The sequence below is a fragment of the Haliotis rubra genome, unplaced genomic scaffold (genome assembly GCF_003918875.1).
Source record: "Haliotis rubra isolate DU_JTF1 unplaced genomic scaffold, ASM391887v1 Scf360, whole genome shotgun sequence".
NCBI lineage: Eukaryota > Metazoa > Mollusca > Gastropoda > Lepetellida > Haliotidae > Haliotis > Haliotis rubra.
This window is the reverse complement of record NW_025767036.1, coordinates 1,082,189-1,099,740: the sequence shown is the minus strand read 5'-3', so window position 1 is coordinate 1,099,740 and position 17,552 is coordinate 1,082,189. Positions and strand designations below refer to the sequence as shown.

At 40.4% G+C, this 17,552-nt stretch overlaps 2 protein-coding genes across 2 annotated transcripts; one reads left to right on the top strand and one right to left on the bottom strand.

The window, feature by feature from the left end:
- Window positions 1-1,434: 1,434 nt before the first annotated feature.
- LOC124285505 (peptidyl-tRNA hydrolase ICT1, mitochondrial-like) lies at window positions 1,435-5,137 on the bottom strand. Its single transcript, XM_046721747.1, has 4 exons — window positions 5,121-5,137; window positions 3,830-3,980; window positions 2,377-2,478; window positions 1,435-1,611 (listed from the first exon to the last, which is right to left on the bottom strand). Exons 1-4 carry the CDS (start codon window positions 5,135-5,137, stop codon window positions 1,435-1,437), a joined length of 447 nt encoding a protein of 148 aa, XP_046577703.1.
- Window positions 5,138-11,083: 5,946 nt separating this feature from the next.
- LOC124285468 (protein wech-like) lies at window positions 11,084-14,481 on the top strand. Its single transcript, XM_046721705.1, has 3 exons — window positions 11,084-11,137; window positions 12,039-12,338; window positions 12,678-14,481. The coding sequence occupies exons 2-3, from the start codon at window positions 12,149-12,151 to the stop codon at window positions 14,174-14,176; spliced, it is 1,689 nt and encodes a 562-aa protein (XP_046577661.1). The 5' UTR covers window positions 11,084-11,137; window positions 12,039-12,148; the 3' UTR covers window positions 14,177-14,481.
- Window positions 14,482-17,552: the final 3,071 nt, after the last annotated feature.

Genomic DNA, 17,552 nt, shown 5'->3' with positions numbered 1-17,552 from the left:
GAAGATGCGATTGTGGGACGTATTCAAGTTATCGGAAGACAAAGTAGAACTTCATCGATTTTTAAGAAACAGGGACTTTTTGGAAACTAGGACGGGAAAACATGCGGTAAATGTTGTATTGGGAAATTTTATTTGTGTAAAGATAAAAGCTACAGCAAAGACAATTTGTGTTGGAAAAGTAGCAAGAAATCGTGCGGCAAAAAACTGTCTATTCGCCACAATTCGTGGTTTGAAAACAGCAAATTAGATTGTGGCAAAATTTTATTGCTCACATATTGTTGGATTTTCAAGTTGTCTCAAGATTTTTTGTACGTCGGGAACTAGACATTTCGTCTTGCAACACTTCTGTAGACTGGTACCACTTCTGTCGCGAAGTTTGTGTTGTTGTGGCAGATTCTGACAGTGATAGGATCGGTGGGGAGGGAAGAATAGTGGAGATTGACGAATCAAAGTTTGGAAAAGAAAATTTAATCGAGGAAAAAGGGTTGACGGTCAGTGGGTTTTCGGGGGAATCGATCGGGAATCCAAAGACTATTTTTTTGCATGTGTGGACAAGCGTGACTCTGAGACACTAATTCCGATAATTAAGAAATACATCAAACCAGGCACCACAATAATAAGCGATTGTTGGAAAGCCTATGACTGCTTGAAGCATGAAGACTTTCTCCACTTGAAAGTGAATCACTCGATCCATTTCAAGGACCCCGAGACGGGAGCACATACTAACACCATTGAGTCCTCTTGGGGTGCTTTGAAAAGATCTCTACCACGATCAGGCACTACTAAGGGGTTGTATTCTTCATATTTTGAAGAATTTTGTGTAAGAAGGAAGTACTTGAGTAACAGGGAGGACATGCTTATAGCTTTCTTGGAGCTTATCAGTCGTGTATATAAACCCCATGACAGAGATGATGAAATTGTGCATGTGAGACGCCCCTTCGCTCCTCTGCAACCCGATGCTGACGACAGTGCTGACGATTTCGTTCTGTGAAGGTAAGCATCATATCTAATGTCTAATCTAACCCTAAACCCTAAACCCTAACCCTAAACCCTAAACCCTAATGCTCTATGCAACATAAACAAAACGCCGTTACTAAGGAACTCAGTTGCGCACATTTTGTGCGCAGTTCTAAAATAAGCTTTCAAAGATGGCGGAAGGTATCTGGTATTCTGTAGTCTTGCCGTACATTATAAGGTTGGATGTTGATTAATGCCACACTCAGCAATATTCCAGCTATATGGCAGTTGTCTGTCAAGAATCAGGTCTGGACCAGACAATCCAGTGATCAACAGTATCAGCATCAATCTACGGAGTTGGGATACGATGACATGTGTCAGCCAAGTCAGCATCCCAGACCACCCGATAGTCACCTCTTACGACAGGCATGGGTTACTGAAGATATTTAACTTAAAATGTGAGTTCAATAAACTGGTTTAATACCTTCTGTCTCTCACAGTCCTCTCCTGCTCTGTGAGCTCACGAGGAAGTTCACCTGCCCCGAAGATGACTGTACGTATTTTCTCCATGCAGTCCGCCTGGTTCAACATCTGTTTCCTTGTAGCATCCGAGGTCACGACCAGATAGCCTCCCTTGGTGATCCTACCAGCCTCCTGTGTAGGGAGTGAGTGAGTAAGTTTAGTTTAACCCCACACTCAGGCATAATCCAAATATATGGCAGCGGTCTATAAATAATCAGGTCTGGACCAGACAATCCAGTGATCAACAGCATGAGCTTTGATCTGCGCAATTAGGAACCGATGACATGTGTCAACCAATCCACCTGATCCTGTTAGTTGCCTCTTCCAAGGAGCATGAGTTACTGAAGATCAATTCTAACCGAGATCTTCAGGGGTTGCTGGAACTGGGAACTGAGAAGCCCAAACACCTTTCGGCTCATTGGAAGGTCTCCGGATTCCGACTCCTGTTAGTGATGTTAGATCTTCACAGTGAGATGCATGGCACTGGATCGGAGGATATGAGCAGCATGGGATTGAATAGTTTTGGTCTCTATGTTAGTACTATGCCATCTTACTTCTTGTCATACAAATAACATGTACTCTCTAAGAATAGTAGGGATACATGTATGATATCAAGTGTTTGATCAAGATAATTGTTGATGATATATATCCTGTTAAAATTATTCATGTCTGTAGAACTTAACACTAAAACACAGATAGTGTGCACGTGTCGCATACAGTAGCCCCAGAAATGGGAGTAGGGCATCATTTCTGATTGAGACATTTCAAAGTTTAGAAATTCTTTTTCAGTTCTGACTATTCCAAATTCTTGTGTTAAAGAGTATATTATATTGTGACACTGAATGTTTGTTCATCTTGGCATTCAATCTATAGTTTGGAGGGGGGGAGATAACCCACCTTCTCCAGGAGTCTCTCTCTGATCCAGTGAGGGATCCAGTCAGAGGGAGTGAGTGAGTTTTGTTTTACACCGTACTCAGCACATTTCGAGCTATATCGCGACTGTGTGTAAATATTGAGTCTGGACTAGACAATCCAGTGATCAACAGCATGAGCATCGATCTATGCAATTGGGATACGACGACATCAGCGAGTCGGACCCCCTGATCCTGTTAGTCGCCGCATACAGAAAGCATGGTTTGCTAAAGACCAATTCTAAACCGCATCTACATGGGTGGATCATGTTTACATATATTATATTATGATCTCTTCTAAGTATATATGTTAATATCGAGTGTTAGAACAAAGATAAGTGTTGAGGATACATATCCTCAGCAAGATTATTTATGTCTGTATATCTTATCACCAAAACAACAGACTGCAGATGTCGAATGTAGTAGTGCCACAATCACAATCCAGTGATCAACAGCATGAGAATCGATCTACACAATTTGGATGTGATGACCTGTGTCAACCAAGTCATCGAGTCTGACCACCCGATCCCCTTAGCCGCCACTTACAACAAGCATTGGTTGCTGAATACCAATTCTAACCTGGATCTTCACAGATCTTCTGCAAAAAGGTCATACAGACATGATCTGTAATGGGATCATTGGGATGTTCTGTGATCTTTGTGCTGCGGTAACGAGCACCAAGAACCGATGTTAATTAGATTAGACAAGATGGTGAAAGTCACGATAGCAATAAGTCAACTTAATATGACTTACTCCTCCGTTCAATCTTTAGAGAATATTTGAGTATCCTTAAGTGTGCAATAAGAAATGACTTAATAAGTAGGGATGCCACACTCGGCGATACATCGATTCTTTGTATTCTTTGACGATACAATTATCGATACATTCAAATCTGTATCGATATTTAGTTTTGAAAGTATTGGTTTAAATATGTTTATGGATCGTTTTCTTTTTGCAATTGTATCATGTTTTCTGATGTTATGAGAGTTATAAATGATTATTTTTCATCCACAAAGATGGGAAATTAGAACTTATTAATCTCTGAGAATAAAAAACTGTTGATCTTTTCATGGACAATTATAAAAAATGAAATAATAATGTTCAAAATGTAACTAAATTTACGCAATAATGCCGCGAAAATAGGTATCGAGATACGTATCGAATCATGAAATGTATCGTGATACGTATCGAATCATGAACTTGAAATGTATCGTGACATCCCTAATAAGATTTGACAACAGAACATGTCAGAACGAGCTACATAGTTATGATGGTGAGAGTGATGGTAACAATATGTGAAATTAATATGACTGTTACCTGTGTTCTGTCTTTAGAGAATATCGGGCTCTTCTTACTGGTTAGGCAGAGAAAAATGACTGATTTCTTCACTTGAACTCAAATATACTTTACAGTGCTACAGGCCATGAATATATATTTTATAGAAAAGTAGACAGACCTTTGTTGACGTTCTGACCTCCTGGACCACTTCCCCTGGAATACTTGATGTCAAGTTTATCTAAAATAACAAATAACAGAACAACAGAATAAAGACTGACAATCAATAAAAAATCTGTGACTAAAGTATTTAATCTGTGGATAATATGTCATAACACAACCATGTCTGCGTGCTATATCACTTGCTTGCCTAAATATGACATGGAAATAACAGTTGACCTTAATCCTGTTTATTGGTATTTAGCTAAATAATGCTTTTATACGAGTAAAGTACTCATATTATAAATGCATGAAATGAACACGAGTATACTTGCCATGCTTGTTTATGGAATAAAAATGATATACATGTATAATAATATATAAGTTATGAACATATGATCTTGTAGTGCATGTCACTCTTATCATTGTATTCTTATTTAATGATTTGTTTGACAGGAGCGATCCTCCTAGTCTTAAGATCATTGCTATGTGCATGGATAGGTGTTGTGTGCTCTTCAAATTGTCTTTGAATATTTTGGTGGACCAATTCGTAATGACCTGTACTACTATGATATTTTCCGTACACATTTTATTATTTAGCATTCATGTTAACGGAGTCCAATAAGCATCTCCTCCTGCAGTAGTTGTCTCCCTTACAGTACATGAACCCACGTGTTACCTGCATCCACCCAAGTATGTATTTCTATAGATAGGAATGTTAGCCCAGCACAACCTGCTGTGACTTGATTTGGTGTTTATTGCAATAATTGTTAGGTCCACCAATTCTTTCAGATGTTCAAATATTGTAAATATATTTTATTGTAATCAAAGTGACATGCTCGAGAAAAGTGATACATTTCCCCTTCCTTCAATATTGGGCCCCAACACTCTATATGGATCAAGTCTGAGGGTTATTCCAGAGAACGGGACTGTATCAGGCAGTTATGAGACATTAAAAACGTTTGTTGCTTATAGTTTGGTATTGTTGTGTGGGATTAACAGATTTGATATACTAATAATGTAAATATATGAACTATAACAGAAATATTGTAAATATTCTTGAGTTTATTGTAATGTGCAGTATCACCGTTTAAGACTTATCACCCCTTAAACAGTTCAACGTACAAGTTGGAAAGTATAACCTTTATAAATTTAGATTACTTGTGCATGTACAAGTTGGAAGGTATAACCTCCAAGAATTTAGATTACCGGATTCAAACATTACTGTATTGTTTGATCTGACCTAACTTATTCCTTAAGTAAGTTTTGTAATCAATCATACGTCACATTCCTCACAAGGCTTGTTGGGTCATGCTTACACTGCTGTTTCATGTATGAGAACACTGGAATATATGTATTTGTCAAATCTTGTCATCAGCAAACTATTGTGTATTTATATATATTACTCAGTGTTTTTGGACCAACGGAATCGGGTGGTCAGGCTCGCTGACTTGGTTGATATACGTCATCGGTTCCCAATTGCGCAGATCGATGCTCATGCTGCTGATCACTGGATTGTCTGGTCCAGATTCGATTATTTACAGACCGCCGCCATATAGCTGGAATATTGCTGAGTTTAGTCGTACAACTAAACTCACTCACTCACTCAGTGTTTTTGTCGGTCTTGGTGTTGTTAGTGAATTATTGTTATCCATTCAGCATTTTTTAAAATCATTTCAGTGTGTAGATATGGTCAACATATGTTGTGATTATATTAATTGAAACATCAGAAGTAATACATAATTTGTTAACCGAAAGGTTGTGTTGATTTCGGTATAAAATGCATGCTAAGTGCAGACGGAAAAAGAACATCACAGTTATATGTAAATGTTGGATAGTTTTCAGAAATATATTTTTCAGCATTATAGTTTTATATTGTTTGTTTGGGATTAACATATATATTATGCATACTAAGTAGCAGACAGAAAGAAGATCACAGTTATGCTTTGTTTACATCACTCAATAACTGAATAAATGTTAGGGGGCCAATATAATTTTAATTATTATATTTTCAGTATTATAGTTTTATAGTGTTTGTGTGGGATTAACCATTTTAATATACTAAAATTGTCAAGAAATGTACTATAATAGAAAAGTATTGTAAATATTCATGTGTTTATTGATGTGTGATTTCAAATGGTTGGTTGCTTTTAAATTGTTTTACTATTTCTTGTTGTGTAAGAGGAACATTTCTAATGCGCTGAAATACATATTACAGAAAAATACTAACATATTTTAATGATACAGTCATTATTTGTTTTCATAATGTTAATAGAATTGGCATTTGGATCAAAATCAGTCAAATATTTCTGAATATATCTTAACCTTTAAAAAGAACAGCGTTCACACTTAAGGAGTACATGAAATTCATCTTCAATAACATTTTTGTCATTCAATTTACAAAATAAACATAATCTCTCATTGTAATCAACTTTATTGTATCTTCCCGTTTCAACTGCTAAATAAAAATGACCACATCTTAATTTCGACAGTGCAGATCTGAGATGTAAAGGAATATCAGAATTTAAATATCTTCCCACATTTAAAAGTGTCTAAAATTGGGAGTAATAAAAACATTTATGGAATAACCTGTATTAATTTAGATTGCCTGTACAAGGTGGAAAGAATATCCTGTATCAATTTTGATTACATGTACAAGCTGGAAGGAATAACCTGTATCAATTTAGAATACTAGAGTCCAAAGAGGCTACTTGTCATATCTTCGTTAAAAAAACCCATCTGAAATGTCAACATCATGTCAACAATTTGACATTTGATAATGATTGAGGGTCGTACAGTCAGCAGGTTTAAATCCTAGTTCAAAGGTAAACACACAGATGACAGACAACACGTCATGTCATACGTTAGCTGACAATGCCACAAGATTAAGGAATAAATGTGTGTAAAGTCACATGGTATTATTTGACTTGAGAAACACTCCCTTTAGCACAGATTCTTCAATGGCTGTTGTCAACTACTGCACGTCTAGGACTGGTTCTGTGCTTCCGCCGTCATACACAACTACGATGACAACTAATCAGGGGTTGGAATTCCATGCATAAATACAAATGGGCTCGTCCAAACTGCTCACTGAATGTCCAGAAACTTTATTCGATCAGCAAACAACAATCCCCGAACCTCCGTAATATCTATCTAAATTCAACTTTACACTACAACATTAAAGCAAAGTTCCATGCTTCCAGCTTCCACGTTCTCTTCAGGGTTGCTAATATTAGTCACCTACAATGTTGATTTTAGAAAACCAGTTGTGACAGTTTCTGAGCTCAAATTTTCCAAAAGTAAATATTCCGCTGTCGATCTCCATTCTATTTTGGATGTCTCCCTTCCAAGCAAATTCCACAAATAGACATTCATCGGCAGGACCTCAATACTGTATCGTTGTTACAAACTGGTATTTTGATACACACCTGCATCTGATGAGACACAAAGTCAGAAAAACTCCATCAGCTGCCTCAGACTGCCGACAAGAATCACTGGCCCTCACCTCCATCACACGATAGACTACATTCTCTCACACACTATGGTGGCATCTATTGGCAGGACCTCAATACTGCATAATGGCTACAAACTGGCTCAGGTATTGCGATACACACTTACACATCTGATGACACAGAAAATCAGAAAGACTCCATCTCCTGCCTCAGACTGCTGACAATAATCACCCGTCTTCACCTCCATCACAAGATGGACTACATTCTGTCTCACACACGATGATGCTAACGCCTTGTTGCCATCAACTACCCACACTTGGAGGACTTGGAGTCGGGATCATACAGTCGGAATCTTTTTATCGGCAGAAATATCTTATGGATATGGAAATGGTTTTTGTTGCTTTTGGATACTATGGACAGATTTTGTCTCATATACTTACGTGTGAGGATATATGCTGCTCCAATTTGCTTAACCGGTTGCAGAAATGAGTAATTGTTGACTAAACTAAGCCACTGGTACCATACTTCACTGTTAATTATTTGGCACCAGCTCCCATTCTACAAGAACCGGGCGTGTTGGAGATGGTCATGTGTTTCTAAGCATCACATCCTTGCTCTTGGGTTTCACCAAATATGTAAATACCTAAGATGCACTTTACTTCGGGCTTTCCTCCCACATTCAGCAGACACGCTGTGATATAACTGACATAATGTCCCTAGCAGTGCAAAATAGAACTTAGAAGCCAATGTAACAATGTACACAGTCATGTCGATTTGATGTCATGAAGAGAAGTTGCCAACTGTCTTCTCGTGATATGTCATTAAGATGAATATGCGTTCTTGTGTGTTCTTCTACCACTAGTTCAATAATATTTAGTCAAACCGTTGAAATGATAATTCACATACCGATACTTTTACACTATTTAATTATAACATCTAAACAACGTCTGAAACCATTTAAATAAACAACACAAATTAAGGTTTAAATATTGTTTCAAAAATTCATAAAATGTTTCTAGAGGTTTTCAGGCAACGTGATCACACGAAGAAAGTGTTTGTGTAAATTATTTTCAAAATCCATTTTAGAAATAGACAAGAAGTCCTTACTCGCCTATACTTCGTACACATGTTGCACTTACTGACAAGCATACAGGTTCACACAAAATGGAAACAATTACATTACCTTCTTTAAGTGGCATTTAGAAGTTGGTGTGATGAACAACGAGGAGAGTTCTATGGATGTACAACATTTTTAATATTAATATGAGCTTAATATTAAAGAAGTTGTATATCCATAGAACTCTACTCATTGTTCAACAATTGCATTATTTGCAGAAACATACGACTCAAAGACAGAGAAGGTAGCTTCAGTTTTATTTTGACATAACTCGTATCTATCACTAAGTATCAATAAATGACGAGTGCAAAATGAGAAGCATTCATGAGCTTCTGAAAGCTAATGGATTTGTGTCGTGCTACATGAAAGTAAGCATACGCACAGTAGTCATGACAAAAATATGATTAGGAGCTCAACGAAATCTTATATGCTTGATATTTAAAGTTTCAATAGGTATTTCACAAACGCCGCAACACTCAATCATACTACATGAGGTGAGAACTTGAGGGACAAACTCACCTTGTTCCGTCAGTTTTACGTTGTTACCGTCAGGAAGCATTAGGTACAAAAGACGCCTGTATTTTAGTATTTTTACGCTAATATTCACTAGTTTTATGTCCATCATTCTGTTTTCTTTTCTCTTTTCCTGTGGCAGCTGCATTGACATTGGCCTTTGTGAAGTGTGCCTTCAACACAGATACTTACGCTGTGAATAACAGGTCATACATCTGCAGGATAAATCATAAAATAGACAGTCGTTACAAAGTCCAAGCATAAACCACTTTCGTAGACACTCATTTTTTCAGTTTGTTCAGGCAGCTGATTGTGACAGTTGATATCGTAGCAACTGTAATCTTGGAAACACGAGCATGAGAATCATCTTCATGTATGTATGACTTGTTACCGTCCTAAACGTAGATAATGACGCGTTGAGATGCTAGCTGAAGTTAAATAATGAAGATAAAACAGATATATTCAGATTCAATCATTTTACCGAAAAGGTTCTAACATTTATCATCACTAATAATAGTCAAGCACAATGCACAGGCGGATCCAGAGGTGGTTGGGTGGGTGGTGTTCAGGGAGGTGACCAGTAGCTGCTTTGTTTTTGGCGAGAGACGGTGAAAGGTTGTGTGTTTCTGTCAGAAGCTGTTCGTAAAATGCATTCCACACGTGTTTTGTATTTTAATTGTGATGAGCATGCTATCTGACTGTTTAAATATCTTTAAAATATATTATATAAATGCCTCTTTCGATGAACATTCAACACCTAATGCAAATAAAAGAATGAATGGGTTTTTGTTGCTCCAGTTAGTCAAAGACCAACACTGTCACAATCTAATATGTCGCACATTGTGGATATACAGAAGCTGGTCATAAGTGAGTCATCATTAGTGAAGTTCTTAAACTTGCATGTTTATTAACTCTTGCAAGAATAATTTTCATAAAGTTAGTTTCGGTCGAATTGCTTTCAATACTTATCTGCCAGCTGGGAAATCATCTCAGCTACATACACATAATTTCCATTCAATTTTCCAATGATTACTACGAAAACTGCAACTATTTAAACAACATATATTAGAAATACCAATCAGGTTTAACCTGGCTGTCTATGGAATAGATTAAAAATAAGTTGTACTTAATCAGATGTCATTCGACAACTAATCAACGGAAAGATGAAAGAAAATTATGTACACGTAGCTGAAGGTGATTTCAAAGATGTTTGCACAATATCAAAATAAAATGACTCCTACTCAATTTATGAAAAATAGTCCTGCAACAGATAATTAACATGTTAGCTTATGGAAATTTCACTAGTGATGACTCACTTATGGCCAACTCCAGTACGTTCCATGTTTAATCCCCCTGCGGATATTCCTCCTGGCGAATAGGCCACAAGTATATTTAATACCTTGGACTCATTAACACATTCAACTACGATAGTTGAGGATCTTAATAGATTTATAAGCAATATATTTTTGCACTAAATGTTTTATGCATTATCTGTAAACAAGTGGACAAGTTATGTTGTTTCCATTGATACCCGAAGTAAATGGACTGCCATCCGTGGTGTAGTAGTTAGAGCGTCCGCCCGGTGAGCGGAAGGTCGCGGGTTCGATCCCCTACCGCGTCATACCAAAAGACGTTAAAATATGGTACTTGTTGGTCCCTGCCTGGCGCTCGGCATTAATGGGTACAACAAGGACTGGTCGGCTCGGAGTCAGTAAAATGTGTCTGAGTGGGGTATTCATGCTTCACTGCGGCATGGTATCTCAGTGGGCTAGCACTATAAAACCAGCTTAAGTCTGGGCTAGTACAAGCAGCCGCACATACACATACACATGCATGCACGTCGTCATATGAGCGAAATATTCTCAAGCACGACGTTAAACCCAATTTCACCTCACCTCACCTCACCTCACCTCAGTAAATGAGGGACATGCGTGCGTGAGAGAGAGTTTGGGCAGCAGCTACGTCTTTCTGGTTTATGTTGAACGACAAGACACGAAATGTTATACACCAGAAACACAGATAATGAACTCCTCCTTAACACTAAAATGTGTTTATAAAACAACAGCGTACGAATATTGGATTGTGTCGATATCTCACTTAATTATAGTATTCATCCTAGATTCGATCCAGAAACCTACGTCGTCATCTGCTCAGGTAGTTTATAAATCACGTTTAGTCGAGTTGTCTCAGTTACCTCCCTTGTGTGGTACGCGGAAGAGACAGGTAGACAGGTGGGTTGCATATTTCAAAGCATCCAGGAGACAGAAGACAGTCTCATCGTGTGAATAATTCGCATACATTCAGACCACCGATACCATCTATTCAGATTTAAGGCATATTGTTTAAAATACTGATTTAGTTTTGTCTACACTCAAAATTTGAAAGGAAGAGAAACCGAAAGTAGGAATTGTTGGACGCGACGTTTTAAAACCAAAATATAGTGATGCCATTTTCTGTTATTGTCCTGTTTTGTACCAATGTCTGGCATTCAGGTAAACAAGTTCATTTGTTAATTTGTCAACATTTAAAGCTTAAACTATAAAGATATATGTTGGCTCGGCCTGTGAAAGAATTTCACAGTTTCCTCCCTCGTATTGTCACTTTTGAGCAGAGACCATATAATAGATTATTATATGGTCTCTGCTTTGAGGAGGTGTGACTTTTACGTGTACTTTGTGATACCGGATGGATAACAATTCCCAATTACAGGACACTTTAGGCATTTTAGATTTTTATAAGTAACACATGTTGATTTCAAACGGCGAAACGCAGTTAAAATTCATTACTGGCAATTCACGGTACACCAGGTACTATGTATGACAACGACTAGCTTGTTCTTACAGCAGGAGTTTGTTGTCATGACAACTATAATGATGGAGGGCTTTGTTAAAACTATAGTTCTGAAACACCTTGTACATGTCGTTATTCCAAGACATGCAGAACAATGAGTTTTTCAGTCTTTTTCTGTATCAGTGTTTATTGAATAATCAAGACAGTTTTATAGAAAATAATACCATTGATCCCTGAGAGGCTATCCCAGTATCCCCACATTTCACAAGAGCGACTTAGTAGTGAGCAGTTTGTGACCTGGCTGGGCATCATCCCAACCCGGATGTGATTCTTGTTTTGCAGATGGCGACGTCACGGGAGGAGAAAGTGATGGAATTCCTGACCTGTGTGATCTGCCAGGAACAGTACACAGACCCGTGTACACTGAGGTGTGATCACACATTCTGCAGGAAATGTGTCACCTCATACGTCCAGACCAGACCAGATGCTGTACAGTCCAAGACCATCCCCTGTCCCTGCTGTCGACAAGACACCAAGGTCCCCACCCCAGGAGGCCGGTGGAGGAGTGGGCGGGGCAGATCAAAGCCAGCATCATTATACAGGGGCTGATTGACACACAGGAACCTTCTACAAGTACTGCAGGTGCAAATACCGACTGACATACTAATTATTATCAGTCACTTGTGTGAATTGTATGATAAAGTCCACAAAGCCCTTGAAAATAGATTTGTCTAACATCGTCTACAAATAACACAACATGTAAGGAGTATTTGTAATGATAGATCTTCAGGGTATCTACCACTCTATCTATGCCTTAAAATAGTCCTGAATGATTATACTTGGATTTCTCAATCTGTAATAGAAGCGACAAAACCCTTTCCACATCCATAAGAAATATCTACTGAAAGCAAAGTCGATTGTACAAGCTTATGAATATATTATTGTGAAATGTTAAGTTACCAAAGACATGTCCACTTTCAGGTACTGTTTCGTGTTGCTCGCTGTGTGAGAAGTTAGGGGAGACAACTCCAGGAGCCTTATGGTGTTCTGAGTGTGAAGTGTTCCTCTGCAAAAGATGTGTCAAGATGCATCGTGCAAATCCAGCATCACATGACCATGAAATGTGTGACCTTTCAGGAGAGGTCAAGGTCAAGAGAAGACGTAAGGCTGTATGTCAGGAACACAAGGGTGAGGTTATAAAGTTCGTCTGTAAAGACTGTCACAAAGCCGCATGTCAGACATGCTGCGTGCTTCACCACAGGAAATGTGAGTCTGTCGTTACCATGGAGTCAGTGATGCCAACCATGAAGTACCATTTGAGAAAGAGCACGAATGTACTGACAAAGAAAATAAGCAAAAAACAAACGTTGATTCGGAAAACGCACAAGAAAATTAGAGGAATAGCGAAAACTAAACTAACAGTAGAACATAACATCAAATCTGCTGTTAAAAGAGTCATCGCCAGCATCAGACAAAAGGAAAAACAGCTGATGAATGAAGTCAAGGACATTACAGACAAACAAACACAGCAACTTAAGGCAGATATTAAACTTGAAGAGATCGAGATGCAGATGTACAGACAACATTGTGAGTTCATTGACCAGGCCTTGGTATCGGACTGTGAGATGGACCTGTATGACGCGTATCAGGCCTGGGAGTCTGGAGCTGTAGAGATGGAGGATGTCAGGGATACAGAGGCAGCAGACACCCGGAGAATAGATGACATCATCTTTACACCTGACACTGACAACGTCCTGAAGGTCTTAGATAACCTGCAGTTGGGGAAGATTGACGTCACATACCAGGACCAGGGTACATATCTGCCATCTCCAGTGCTGGTTGACACGATAGATGGGAGGATGGAGGGTGATCAGAAGAACCCTCTTCTACATGATGTGACAGTCCTGGTTGTAGATGGTGTACAGACATGTGTTGTTACGGACTGTGATAACAAGTGTGTGAAATCTTTCTTCACAAGAAATAATCATTCATGCCATAGTAAACTTCCCCTGGATAACCCTCCACATGGGATGACACAGTTGAATGAGAAGCAGGTGATGGTTGCTGTCCCATACTCCCTTCAGATTGTAACAGTAGAAGTGACCCCTGACCTGGTGCTGCTCTCTACCATCACAACACGTACCGGATACTACAGTCTGGCTGTTCTGAATCCTTCATCTCTAGCAGCAGGTGCTTGTGAATGTGTTGATATCCTGGACATGGCTGGACACGTGTTGAGGTCAGTCACTACATACAATGGCGACTCACTGTTTGCCTGTCCCTTCTACATGTGTGTCAACAACAAGGGCAAGCTACTCGTGTCTGACTATGGGAAGACGTCTGTGACATGTCTGACGTCAGAGGGGGATGTTGTGTGGAGATACGCCCCTGCCGGAGACAGAGCACTCAGCTACCCTCGTGGTATCACAACTACCAGCACAGGAGACATCCTGCTTGTAGACAGGGACACCAGAAGGTGATACAGCTGACAGAGTCGGGGAGTTTGTCAGAGACTATCGAGATCATTGGTTATCCACGGGGATTGTATGTAGACAGACATGATACAATGTATGCGTGTGACGATTCTCAAATTCTGGAATTCAACTTTATGTAGTCACATATGTAGTATGCATCCCAGCATCAGTAAAATATAAGTTACACAATAACAGATCAGAACAGATGTTTTGATCAGATTGGATAGTGTTTGGATTTGAAAACTGATCAAAGAAATGTGCATCACCAGAAATGCATTCCACATGATTAAACACACATCATCAGCTCAGAACGTTCTCTTCTGTGACTTCCTCCAGGTACTCGTGGACAGAGCGTCTATATGCAAGTGAAGTCAGTGATGTGATGCACTGGCCGCGTCATTCAAAGCCATGGTACTTATTGTTACCCTGCCTTTTCAGCATTGAGGGGATAGAGCAAGGACAGCTTGGTGTCAGTAGGCTGTATCTTAGTAGGGTATCCTGTTGTTCAGCATTAAGGGGATAGAGCAAGGACAGCTTGGTGTCAGTCGGCTGTGTCGTAGTAGAGTTTCTGTTGTTCAGCATTGAGGGGATAGAGGAAGGACGGCTTGGTATCAGTAGGCCGTGTCTTAGTAGGTTATCCTGTTGTTCAGCATTGAGGGGATAGAGCAAGGGCAGCTTGGTGTCAATACTATGTGTCTTAGTAGGGTATCCTGTTGTTCAGCATTGAGGGGAGAGAGCAAGGACAACTTGGTGTTAGTACTCTATGTCTTAGTAAGGTGTGCTGTTGTTCAGCATTGAGGGGAAAGAGCAAGGACAGTTTGGTGTCAGTAAACTGTGTCTTAGTAGGGTATCCTGTTGTTCAGCACTAAGGGGATAGAGCAAGGACAAATTGGAGTCAGTAGGCCGTGTCTTAGTAGGGTTTCATGTAGTTCAGCACTGTGGGGATGGAGCAAGGACAGCTTGGTGTCAGTAGGCTGTGTCTTAGTAGGGTATCCTGTTGTTCAGCATTGAGGGGATAGAGGGAGGACCGCTTGGTGTCAGTCGGCTGTGTCTTAGTAGGGTATCATGTTGTTCAGCACTGAGGGGATAGAGCAAGGACAACTTGGAGTCTGTTGGCTGTGTCTTACTCGGGTATCCTGTTGTTCAGCATTGAGGGGATAGAGGAAGGACAGCTTGGTGTCAGTTGGCTGTGTCTTGGTATGGTATCCTGTTGCTCAGCATTGAGGGGATAGAGCAAGAACAGCTTGGTGTCAGTCGGCTGTGTCTTAGTAGGGTATCCTGTTGTTCGGCACTGAGGGGATAGAGCAAGGACAACTTGAAGTCAGTAGGCTGTGTCTTATTCGGGTATCCTGTTGTTCAGCACTGAGGGGACAGAAGGAGGACAGCTTGGTGTCAGTAGGCTGTGTCTTAGTAGGTTATCCTGTTGTTCAGCATTGAGCGGATAGAGCAAAGACAGCTTGGCGTCAGTAGGTTGTGTCTTAGTAGGGTAATCCTGTTGTTCAGCATTGAGGGGACAGAGGGAGGACAGCTTGGTGTCAGTAGGCTGTGTCTTAGTAATGTATCATGTTTTTCAGCATTGAGGGGATAGAGCAAGGTCAGCTTGGTGTCAGTAGGCTGTGTCTTAGTAGGGTATCTTTTTGCTCAGCATTGAGGGGATAGAACAAGGTCAGCTTGGTGTCAGTAGGCTGTGTCTTAGTAGGGTGTCCTGTTGTTCAGCACTAAGGGGATAGAGCAGGGACAACTTGGAGTCTAGTAGGCCGTGTCTTAGTAGGGTTTCATGTTGTTCAGCACTGTGTGGATAGAGCATGGACAGCTTGGTGTCAGTAGGCTGTGTCTTAGTAGGGTATCCTCTTGTTCAGCATTGAGGGGACAGAGTGAGGACCGCTTGGTGTCAGTCGGCTGTGTCTTAGTAGGGTATCGTGTTGTTCAGCACTGAGAGGACAGAGGGAGGACAGTTTGCTGTCAGTAGGCTGTGTCTTAGTAGGGTATCCTGTTGTTCAGCATTGAGGGGATAGAGGGAGGAGAACTTGGTGTCAGTCGGCTGTTTCTTAGTCAGGTATCCTGTTTTTCAGCACTGAGGGGGCAGACGGAGGACAGTTTGCTGTCTGTAGGCTGTGTCTTAGTAGGGTATCCTGTTGTTCAGCATTGAGGGGATAGATGGAGGCCAGCTTGGTGTCAGTAGGCTGTGTCATAGTAGGGTATCCTGTTGTTCAGCATTGTGGGGATAGAGCAAGGACAGCTTGGTGTCAGTAGGCTGTGTCTTAGTAGGGTAATCCTGTTGTTCAGCACTGAGGGGATAGAGCAATGTCAGCTTGGTGTCAGTAGGCTGTGTCTTAGTTGGGTATCCTGTTGCTCAGCATTGAGGGGATAGAGCAAGGACAGCTTGGTGTCAGTTGACTGTGTCTTAGTAGGGTATCCTGTTGTTCAGCATTGAGGGGATAGAGGAAGGACAGCTTGGTGTCAGTTGGCTGTGTCTTAGTAGGGTATCCTGTTGTTCAGCATTTTGGGGATAGAGAAAGGACAGCTTGGTGTCAGTCGGCTGTGTCTTAGTAGGGCATGATTTTGTTCAGCATTGAGAGGATAAAGCAAGGACAGCTTGGTGTCAGTAGGTTGTGTCTTAGTAGGGTATCCTGTTGTTCAGCCTTGAGGGTATAAAGCAAGGACAGCTTGGTGTCAGTAGGCAGTGTCTTAGTAGTGTATCCTGTTGTTCATCATTGAGGGGATAGAACAAGGACAGCTTGGTGTCAGTAGGCAGTGCCTTGCTTTGGTATCGTGTTGTTCAGCATTGAGGGGATAGAGCAAGGACAGCTTGGTGTCAGTAGGCTGTGTCTTAGTAGGGTATCCTGTTGTTCAACACTGGGGGGATAGAGGAAGGACAGCTTGGTGTCAGTAGGCAGTGTCTTGGTATGGTATCCTGTTGTTCAGCATTGAAGCGATAGAGGAAGGACAGTTTGGTGTCAGTAGGTTGTGTCTTAGTAGGGTATCCTGTTGTTCATCCTTGAGGGTATAAAGTAAGGACAGCTTGGTGTCAGTAGGCAGTGTCTTAGTAGTGTATCCTGTTGTTCAGCATTGAGGGGATAGAACAAGGTCAGCTTGGTGTCAGTAGGCAGTGCCTTGGTATGGTATCGTGTTGTTCAGCATTGAGGGGATAGAGGAAGGACAGCTTGGTGTCAGTAGGCAGTGTCTTGGTATGGTATCATGTTGTTCAGCATTGAAGCGATAGAAGAAGGACAGTTTGGTGTAAGTAGACTGTGTCTTAGTAGGGTATCCTGTTGTTCAGCATTAAGGGAATACAGCAAGGACAGCTTGGTATCAGTATGCTGTATGTTAGTATCGTATCCTGTTGTTCAGCATTGAGGGGATAGAGCAAGGTCAGCTTGGT

Coding starts and splice junctions, on each gene's coding strand:
- LOC124285505 (XM_046721747.1), bottom strand. Junction 2,479..3,829: donor AAGGTCTGTCTACTTTTCTA/TAAAATATATAT, acceptor ATTTACACACAG/TCGCGATATAGCTCGAAATG. Junction 1,612..2,376: donor GAGAGAGACTCCTGGAGAAG/GTGGGTTATCTC, acceptor CTCCCTACACAG/GAGGCTGGTAGGATCACCAA.
- LOC124285468 (XM_046721705.1), top strand. CDS start 12,149: ATGTGTCACCTCATACGTCCAGACCAGACCAGATGCTGTACAGTCCAA. Junction 12,339..12,677: donor ACCTTCTACAAGTACTGCAG/GTGCAAATACCG, acceptor GTCCACTTTCAG/GTACTGTTTCGTGTTGCTCG.